The following is a 10,937-nucleotide window of genomic DNA, read 5'->3' on the forward strand; positions in this document are numbered from 1 at the left end:
CAATGTCCTGCTGCAAAGAATCCGCAATAGTCATACATACTCCACCCTGGATGCATGTTCAAATGCAGCGGACCAAAATGTCTCATAGCGACCGCGCAAAATCTGACCACACCGTCTATTGCGACTCTCACAAAGATGATGCTCCTGTAGCATAAGAATGTCAATCTCACCACCCACAAGGCATCTCTGAAGCTCCTGACGCAGCCGACCTCGCTGATACTGAAATTGGGGCCCTCCTAATCCCTGCACATTCCATGAGATGATCCTCATGGAATCAATGGGAGAAAATATCCGCTTCCACAATAGCCAACCTCGCTATCTTTGAGGCCGGTTTGGATGGGGAGTAATCCGCATCCGAACGACCTTTAGACAAGTGTGAAAGAAGTGAATGTCCCGCCCAGGCCCAAGCTGAGCGTGCAGCCCAAAGGGCTACATCCTCTGTCTAAGAATCCTCATGTACAAACACATAGCAAGGAGGGCTCTGAGTGTCAGCAAACAAATGCACCACAATGTGCCTGCGACCCACTGCATCCGGAGGTGTCACGTTGAACTTGACCAGAGGCCAAAGTGTCTACACCAGATTTGTCACCCCTAAGTCCCCTGTGTGGTGTGAGAACTCGGTAGCCTGAGTCTTGAGCCAATCAAGGATTGTATGCTTGGTCCACTCTGTGTGATCCATACCGCACACGAGAAGGAGAAACCCACCGCTGTGTCCAAAGCCTCACTGCCTCTAGCTGCAAGAAAGAGGACATGGACTAGAAAGCAAGCCTCCTCTAGGTCAGGAGAAGAGTCACCCAAAAACCAAGTGAAACTGTAGTCGAAGAAGTCCCAGCCCAGCGTCTGCGAATGTCAAAGCTGGTCAAACCTTTATGGACTACTGCAAAATGAGAAATCGGCACCAAAAAAGGCTCCTAACGAAAGCACTACCAAGAGATTGCCTCGTGGCAGCCGCTTGTCTAGTCCCCTACGTCTGAGGAGGAGTGGTAGAGGGGTCGAGAGATGAGGCTGTGGGCCCCACCGAGGAGAAAGGGGGGACGGGAGACGGAGGTGGAGGTGGAGGTGGGGGAGGGGGAGGACGCGGAGGAGGCAGAGGCGGAGCGGTAGCGTCTAAGGGAGAAGGAGGTGGAGGTGGAGGAACTGAAGTGGACGGGGCGTCCTCAGGCGGCGGGTCCTACTGAAGGGGATCAAAACGGTTCCCTGTCGGAACCCAGTGATGCTGAGCTGTAGAAGGTCGGCCACCAGGGGGAGCAGTGGGGTGAGCCCTCCCCTGTCGGTGGCGGCCAGGAACCTGCTTCCAAGCGTCAGTTGTCTCATCGCTGGTCTTAGTCGAGGCACTAGCCAACGCGTCCTAAGTGCCTGGCTGCTGGGCATGCTCAGCCTTGGTAGGCTGCGCCTACGCTATGGGTCAAGGTCTCCTACGAGGACAAGCCTTTGCCAAATGGCCCATCTGTCTGCAAATGAAACATTGATTCGGGAGGCCCAAACCAACCCCCACTCACCCTAGGGAGTAGAATGACCTTCGGGAGAGTGTGGGTGTTTCGAACTAGAACACATACCATGGGGATGCCGGCCGCCTTGGCAGCTACAGAGGCGGTCGTGCAAGGTGTCTCGAGGACAATCCCAATCTCTGAGCCTATCCTTGGCAAAAGTGGCAGGTACTCCATCCTCAAACCGGGAAAGCAGACGGAGATGGGCAAAGGTCTGCCTCCTCTACCAGAACATCTGTAGCTGGATCAAAACCATGCCTCCCTGTCAAAAGTGGGCTCAAACTGCTCCGATGTCCAAGGACTCACCGCAACGACCTTGGACGCCATCTCGGAGGTCTCGAACTCTATCTGATAGTACCCGCGTCCGAGAAACCGAACATCCAAGATCTTTCCCACCTCGACAAGAAGGCGGGCCTGGAGAAGATCGCGCACCTCTCCTCTGTTGGGTCTGGTGCTGAGAATCTTGCAAATGACGGAAGTCGCCTACAGGCGTTGCACCTCTGCTGCGAGGCTCGCTTGCTCTGTCGGCAAGAGAGCAAGTCGGATGGTGGGCTCTGCGGGGTCGGGCGAGGGGGCTTCCTGAGAGTCCCTCTGAGGTGGAGCATGAGCCTCCATTAGTGTCTGCTGCGGTGGCCCTCTGCTAGCCGAGCGCGATGGAATTGCTAAAGAATTCAACCGAGCCAAACCAGAGAGAGAGGGTTGGGGGGGGAAGGGGAGTTGTGGTGCGGAAAAAACTGGAGTGCGAGGCTGGGACGGGCGGGCTGAGGCGCGGCGGGAGGAGGACTAAGACACAACGGGCTGGGACGGAAATGCTGCGGGCTGGTTGCGTGCTGTGGCTGATGGGCGCTGGGATTGAGTGCAGGCAGCGGACGGACAGGGCAGGGCAGGCAGTGTGAGGGAGGCAGCGTGCTAACTGCTGTGCGCTGGTGCAGAGTGCAGGCAGCGGGCAGGCAGGACAGTGCGAGGGAGGCTGGGAGGAAAGGAGAGCGATAGCGCTGCTGCAGAGTGTAGGCAGCGGGCGGGCAGGACAGACGGCGCGAGGGAGGCTGGGAGGAAAGGAGAGCGATAGCGAGGGAGGGGGGTGGCAGAGCATGCGTAGGGGAGAAGGACGAGGGCAGCAGTGAGCCAGAAGTCCTTATACCTTGGTGTTTTATCCCACGACTAGCCAGAAATGCATTAAATTCATGAGACATATACTCCCCCCCTCGATCGGAATGGAGGGTGCACATAGTACATTTCGAGGCATTTTCAGCCATAACTAGAAATTGTTTGAAGCACATAAATACTTCGGACTTCACTTTAAGCGGAAATACCTATGCATGCCTGGAGTAATCATCAATGAAAGCACGAAGTAAAGGTAATTGCCCAAGGACGGAGTTTGCATGGGCCCACAAACATCACTATGCACAAGCTGCAATCTGCATGTGGCCCTAACTGAACCATCCTTTGGAAACTTAACACGCTACATCTTACCCAAAATACAACCTTCACAAACGTGTTTGACAAATGCTTCAAGAGGCAGCAAAGAAGCAACCATATCAGATTTCTGCAAACGCAGCAAACTGACAAAATTTAGATGACCAAAACGTGCATGTCAAAGTTTTGCATCTAAAATAGCCTTTGAATCAAAAACTGCATTTGTAAAATTCTGCCCACACTTGTCATACAAAGTGAGCTTATATAGCCCAAAACTGAGATCATGTCTTGTACATTTGTCATCCACAAATTTGACTACAAGACCAAGTCTAGCAAGTGCAGATACAGACAAAGGATTCTTCTTGATCCCAGGTACATAAAGTGCATCAACAAGTGTGAAAGAACTACCATTTGCAGTAAGAACAATCTTTCCAACTCCCTAAACTGGATAAGAGGCATTGTTGGCACAAGTAACTGAACTACCATGAGGGACAGACTCAAGAGAGGTGAACAAATCACGATGTGAGGTAATGTGCATTCTAGCAACATTGTCAAAATACCACACATGTGAATCTGCAACAACTGACATGCATGCATCATGGACAGTAGGATTATAGATATACTCTGCATTAAAAGCCCATTCTGCATCAACATCAACATCACAATCTCCTTTCACAGAAGACTCAACAATAGTTGCATTTGTAGTGGAACCAGCATATGCAGTGGAACCACCCTCTTTCTTCTTAGCTTCTTTAGCCTTCAACCTAGGACACTGCTTGATCAAGTGATCATTACCTTTACAATACTGGCAACGTATCTTCTTTTTGCCCTTATCACCAGAATTTCCAGATAAATTGTTACCGGCAGAAGCATTAGGAATATGTGATTTTCCACTCGCAGAAGAACCATAAGAAGCGGCTACATTGCTATTACCACCCTTTCTTTGAGCAGCAATAAAAGCCTGTTCAACTACACGTTGTCTAGTCCTGTTTTTTCTGGAAAGTGACTCTGGTAACACAATGTGCACAATGCATCAAACTTGACAACTTCAAGATTTCCTTGGGTCATAAGTCTCCAAGTACTAGCAAAAGTATGGTAAGAGTCTGGCAAGGCATCAAGGATACTTTGCACAAGGGAATTGTATGAAATGACTTCACCTGAAAAAATTAGTTGCTCATTGATATCCCTGACACCAACAAGGAAAGTGTCCATATCATCTTCCTCATGCATAATCTTCGACTCCACCTCTTTACGCAACAATGCAATTTTTGCCTCATGCGGCTTGCATAAAGACCAGCCAGAATATCCCAAGCCTGTTTTGCAGATTTCGTTGAACGAATGTGAGGAGTAATGCTGCGCTTCGCAAACAATGCAATCAACGAATGAGCCTGTGCATCCTTTACATCCCAACGAGCTTGTTCTACCATAGGCAAAACAACTCTAACAGCAGCAATCCTTGCAGCAAGACCTGTAACATCCTCAATTTCGCCTACATCCTCAGAACCAGGACGTACATCAATGCCCTGCACAATATTCCAGACGCCCTTTGATACAAGAACATGTTGCATTATGTAAGCCCACATAGGGTAATTGTCCCCATCCAATCTATCCTCAGTAGCAAACATCTTGAACACGTCTGTGTTGTTGTCAGCCATGGTAAATACTGCACCTGATGTGAAAACTGTCCGAAAAGAGGAGAAACGAAGTGGAAACAACACGTGCTATATAGCACAAACCGTAGAAGACTGTACGCGACATGTTATGCAAAAAACGGCACTGAAAGAAATTATGCACCAAAATGATGAAATAGCATGTGCAATACTGCATGTAGTAGAAACGGAAGCAGAAATGAGCCCGAATCAGAAATCTGAGCAGATTAAACTCTACAAGCTTACCCAAAAATTTTATCAACCTGCAAAGGCTTGCCAAAGCTCACTGAAATTGGAGAAAGTGAGTAGGTGTGTGCTGGAGCTGCTGGTGACTAAGCCCAAGAGGACGCAACCTGCTCTGATACCAATTGTTGGAATTAGGATTGCAGGAAAACACAAACAGCTTGGAGAAGACGAAGGAAGCTCAAGACACACAAGAGAGAGTGTATTACTTAGTGTGCAATTGAAAGATAGATAGCCCTAGTATATACAATGCACGGGGAAAAAACCTCCTATTGAGAGAAAAAATGCCCCGGCGGTCCTAAGTATGTTCACACACATCACTACCACATGTAGATGGTAACAAGATCAATCAAAATATAAGAGAATTGTAGTGTGGAAAAGTTGCGCGGTGAAGATATAATAGTTTAGGCTATTGAGGCTTCTCTTAACAACCTCGCATATATATGATATCTTGGCTGATTATATAAATGCATGGTTGGATACTCGAAAAAAAAAAAGCAACTATCAGATTTTAAAAGTAAGAAACATCACTGATTTTTTTGCTACCAAATAGTGTGCAACATACCTAACACAATTCAATAATTCTTTTGCCTTTTCATGTGTGTGCCATTGTAAGAGATAATGGTATTCCCACTATTTATCTTGAAAAGACGGTAGGTCTTTGCTTTGTTCAGCTGTTGGTAAAATTCTCTATTCAATGCTTTGAAATATTCTTCTATTGGTTGGTCAATAGGTAGAAGTTGTAGAAATAAATCGTTTATAGCATTGGATTTTGTAGAAGCCGTTTTGGTTTGAATAGATCCTTTCAAACATGGTATGATCTTCAAATCAACTTCAATACCGCATCGCGTACAGCAGGACTTGGTTCCCTTGTCGTTTGTGTTTGTCCAGTCGCATGTAAATATATGTTTTATAGTGTTTGCATCTGAGGTAGTAAGGCTGTGCGTATAATATGAAGCTCAAGTGGCTATTTACTTGCCAAGCCATATATGTTGCTTGGGAGAGAGTTTATTAAGAATCTTTTATTGGCAAAGAAAAACTTTACCTTTGTGAGTATATTGATTCGTTTTTTCCAATAATCTTCTATATGTTGTAAATGTATCTCCATCCTCAACAGTCACAGCTGTTGTTGTCGTTCAAAATGGAAATGAACGAGTTGCGTTATAAATGAATGTGTAAAGGTTCTCAAATACAAATGTTGCATATGGTCTTTTACGGAATTTGCCAATTACGTAATTGTAGTCGTCTATAGAGATACTTGTGAAAGTGATCTAGTATAGTAGGGCATCCTCTTTGGAAGGTCATCTCTTGGAGAATGTTGAATTGAACACATACCCAACATGGTTGTGGCAAGGAATGTGAGTATGACAGAGAATCAACTTATTGTTATGGAGGCAGATTCACGTATGGTTCCAGATTTGACTGTGAGGTATGACGAGAAAGCACAGAAGACGTCCGTATGCACATCTATGTACATGGCTGAAAATTGCACGGTTCTACAGAAGGCTTGGTGAGGTAGAGGATGCTTGATCTTTTGGGCCAGTAAGTGCTCGGTTTGGTTGATGTTCCGGATGAGTGGCATGACCAGTTATGGACTCATTTTCGTGGATTTTCCACATGGCGACTTTGGGGAGGAATTGCCCCTTTACACACACTGGTAAGGGTACTGTGGACCCGGATATATTCCTTCAGTTGTGGATCCAGATATTGGCCCAATGAGCCCTCTCCCAACATGGTTCTTGCAGGTTCAGAGAGCTTTTGACAGTTTTGTACACTAGTTTTGCACTCCCAAGTGTGGCTTCCAAAGCCTCGCTATGTAGGCATTTTGGCTGGCAGCTGATTTCTGTGTCGAGAGAACTCAAAATCAAGCTTCCAAAGCGCAATTGCCATCGCTTTCTGCTAAATTCGTCTCTCTTATACTCTCCATCAGCTTCCATGACCACGGAATACTCGCATTCAACTTGTGAATGATTTCGAAGGCTAGGTGCTTGAATTTTATTGGTGGTCAGCCCCAAATCATTTGCGGGTCCGTCAGAAGATGTCTTGGTACAGCTGGATCACTCTGAGAACATGGCCAGCTATCAAAATTGGGATGACAATTGGAAGTCCATGGAAGCTTGCACGTTGTTGGAGCAAAATCTCCACGAACCAGTAGCTCAATTCTTAGGTAAACTCTAGCGAATGTTATTAAGAGCTGTCAGAAGACACGAAGCTCTAACTTCTGTGGCCTTGGATGAGGCTGAGCATGGAGGCTCTTGCAGAGAGGGTGCCGTCGATGAAACAAGCATGAATGTAGATCATGTTTTTGGACATTGTCTGCTTTCAGTTGCAGACTGGTTTGAGGAAAGCAGAGGTCTCACATATGCATACAACAAAAATACAACAAAGTGAAGGTCAAAACAGCCTCTGGTAGAAACTTGGCAATTCATTATAGAAGACGGCCTTCTTTCAGCAGTCATGAAGCAGAAATCTGCTTCATGACCGGCTCCAAAGGAGCAGATAGTTTGACAAGCTACAGACACGAGTCAGATTCGAGTTTATGCAATTACAGTAGTATGGATGAGAGCAGGGCGTTGAAGATCTACCAGATTTTTCAGAAAACAGCCAAAGCAGTTGCCGCGCATCTGAAAGGATTGCTTCAGATGCTTCCATTCGATACATCCTGTGATTTCTGGTCCGACTCCAATATTGACTTTCTCCCAGAGCTCCCTGCAGGTCCTTTTGCCATGCAGAGCATTCAAAGCCTATTGAAACTTGAAACTGAGAACTGCTGCTCCTGGCCAGCCGCTCTTCAAGATGTGGAACAGAATGAAGGTTTGCTTCAGCTGCTGATGAAGCATTTTGTATATAACAGAGGTCGAAATGAAGTAAACTCCAATGTTTCTTTCATAAATGGACCTGGCGATGAGAACGTGATTGACTGTGGATTTTGGTTCACTAGTCCATCTTGCCAGATCAGACTTATGGACCTCAACAATGCTCGAGCAGAAGAAGGTCAGCCAAATATGGAGAGCTCTGCTTTGGTGCACATGAACCACATGCTCAGCCTTCCGCCTGCCCTTGACAAGATAGAAAGCTCCGATGTAGAGCTCATGGACCTTCCACCTCTACTTTGCTATGAAAATGCAGACACAATCTGCTGGCAGGATGAATATTTGCAACAGTACGAGCTTCCCTACAACATGAAAGCTGCACCAAGCAGCTGGAATTCCCACATGATGGAAGAAAATGCGAAACCGTTTAATGAGGCACTTTACGACATCTCAACAAGCCTGAGGACCTGAACCTGTTAAATTCTGGCTACATACCGCAGCAGAGCCCAAATTTGGGGTGCCATTGTGATGGAGAGCGCTTTGCAGCATGTAGAAAGAGTTGAGGTTGAAGATCCACTGGAGCATGTGCTACATCTAGAGGAAGCTGGCTATAGGTAGGTTAGCAGAGATCACAAACTTGAAGTATGTCAGTGAACCAGCTAGTTGGTCAGGCCGGCAGTTTCTTGTTTTGTTTGCTGTAATCTTTTGCAACCAGAGGCCAGAGCATGAGAAAGACACGACTCTAGCGAGCTACTCCTCTGCACACATTTAATTCCTTGCAGTATTGGAGTCTTGCACTGGCTGGAGTTTCGACATGGAAGAAAAGAATACAATTAATGATGATTATGATGCACATGCTCCTTTGATTGTTTCAGGATCAGAGCTTTCCGGGTATTGTTAGGTAGTAAGGAGTGAACATTACTACAAAGGAAAATTATGCGACTAGATCTGCAGGTTTGTAACAGTATTGTAGTGCCCTTCAAGAAGTCCATAATGCAGCTCGCGCTTCCTCGTGTAAAGCATGCACATCTACCATTTGAGCAAGCTAAGAAGTAGATGCTCCACAGCTCGTCAGTCATCTCTTGCAAGTAATAGGTCAAGCTCTATGACGATGTTGACAGTTGTACTCAGGTATGTGAGCTTCTTCAATAAGGTCAATGGTCCTTTCTTAGAAGGTGAGCTCGCAAACCATTTCCTACGGGCCGGCGCGACTACATCATGCCATAGCTGAGAGTGGACTGAATACCATGGTTCTTGGAAGCAATAACGAGATGGTGTTACTTCTTCTTAATGACCCTAATTGGAAACTGAGAAGCTGCACAGGAATGTGTAAGCTGCTGCCAAAATAAAAGTAGAGAGAAAGGCTAACTGTTTGGTGTTGATCATTTGATGTATAGAAGAGCTGGTCATCTTGCTGCCAGGATTTGTACCTGATCAAACTACATTAAGCACATACTCTACACTTTCTTCAAACTCCATTTGTCGCAACCATGCAAGATGACCCACACACGACCATGATGGAACAAAGCATGGAAGAGTAGGACTGACAACTTCTAACCAAATACTCTACATGTTCTTCAAGATCCATTTGTAGCAACCATGTGAGATGACCCATGCACGACCATTACGGAACAAAGCATGCAAGAATAGAACTGACGACTTCTAATTGCAACCATTCAAGATCACACATACAATAGCAATCCTGCCTCCTTTACAAGTTCATGCTTTCAATCAAAATTGCACGACCCCAAGCACCCACAATGAGAGTTATGCAGTCTACATGTTAGGTGCAACGGAATGATTGTTGTGCTTGCTCAAGATGAGTGCTCCGAACTGTGCTCAAGGTTCCTTTTAGTTCTTATGGAAGGTATAGCCTTCCGTTCTTAATGGAAAGTGCTATGATCACGAACAAAGTGAATGGACAATGTGCGTGCAAGTGTATGAGACTGAGAGATAGAGAGAAGAGAGATACGACACCAGAGACCTTGTAAAACCCTCCTCCGAAGGCCCCACTCTCGTCGGCGAGAGTGGTCTACTTATGATTGCACAAAGTGGTACAATGACGATGCAATGGACTGATGCAATATGGGACTATGCCGATGATGACGACGGTGATGACGACGACGACTTTATGGCTGAAATCTGTGGTCTTCTAACTGCTGAATTTCGGGACTGTTTCGGTGGCTGAAAATGACTGTTTTGGCTGCGTTTTCGATGCTAACTGCTGAATTTCGGGACTGTTTCGGTGGCTGAAAATGACTGTTTTGGCTGCGTTTTCGATGCTGAAAATGGGGGTTCTTCTGCAACCAACTGGGGCTGATTCTACTGCTGTCCCATAGGCTGAAAACGCTGTGGTTCTGATGCGGCAAGGGCTGAAAACCACTAACGCTGATCTGCTTTTCTGAGCTAGCAAAAACGCTAGGCTGGCTGGAATCGCTGATGGACCTTAATGCTGAAAATCTGAAAACGATAGCAGTTGAAGGTGCTGGTGATGGGAGCAATCTGCAAACGCTAGGATGCTGATGATGATAGCGATCAAGGAAATGTTGAAAACGCCAAATCTTGGGGGGTGCGGCCGAGGTTGTCCAATCCAAAAACGCTAGGCTATGCGGAAAGGTAGCGCCAAGGTTGGGGGTTCTGCGGGTTTTGCTGAGAAGTTGCATGTTGAGCGGGGAGCTCCTGCTGCCTCTTCTGCCAGAAAGTGCTAACTTGGATTTGCTTATATATTAACTTACCAAAATTGCCCTACCTACTTTTGTTGGAAAGTCACTGAAAAATAATAAGTGAAAAATGTCATATATAGGGAAAATAGGCTAAATGCACTGGAAAATTCCCCTAACTGAATCTGATGGATTCTGAAGGGAATACTGATAATCATGCTGTGTGCAACCAGAGGATATGCATCTACACTCAGTGATTGGGCATGCACGGTCTACGAATAGACTCACAAAAGTGCCAGATCACTTCTAATCTAGACTGACTGGAATGACTGAACCCTGATCATGTTGGAGCTTGTCCACGGACACATAGGGTTGGATGTGTCACGTGACATCCCCTCCTTTTCAAAGTGAGGTACTGGTATCGAACTGTATGGCGTCGAGGGAGATCGCCAATAGCATCCGGAATCCTGGAAGGGACTCTTCGCCGGCCCACTCTGATGTGTGGGTCGTGCGGTACTTGAACTTCATAAAGGTCTGCAACGCTTGCTTCTTTGGGCCGCGCAGAAAGCGACACAAAGTCTTCTGTGGCTCCTTCGATGCTTTAACTTCGTCGATGTAGCGCGGATAATGTGTCGTGCACTCTACCGTGTGGGTGCCCCTCAATGCAAT

At 46.5% G+C, this 10,937-nt stretch overlaps 1 protein-coding gene across 1 annotated transcript; it reads left to right on the top strand.

The window, feature by feature from the left end:
• The first annotated feature begins 7,217 nt into the window (after positions 1 to 7,217).
• LOC147464988 (uncharacterized) lies at positions 7,218 to 9,327 on the top strand. Its single transcript, XM_086510603.1, has one exon. The coding sequence runs from the start codon at positions 7,273 to 7,275 to the stop codon at positions 8,077 to 8,079; it is 807 nt and encodes a 268-aa protein (XP_086366729.1). The 5' UTR covers positions 7,218 to 7,272; the 3' UTR covers positions 8,080 to 9,327.
• The last annotated feature ends 1,610 nt before the right edge of the window (positions 9,328 to 10,937 follow it).

The sequence above is a fragment of the Adiantum capillus-veneris genome, chromosome 1, assembly GCF_014529385.1.
Source record: "Adiantum capillus-veneris isolate H3 chromosome 1, ASM1452938v2, whole genome shotgun sequence".
Taxonomy (NCBI): Eukaryota; Viridiplantae; Streptophyta; class Polypodiopsida; order Polypodiales; family Pteridaceae; genus Adiantum; species Adiantum capillus-veneris.

Bases quoted from the DNA above. Each gene is read 5' to 3' on its own strand.
- LOC147464988 (XM_086510603.1), top strand. From the start codon at position 7,273: ATGACCGGCTCCAAAGGAGCAGATAGTTTGACAAGCTACAGACACGAG.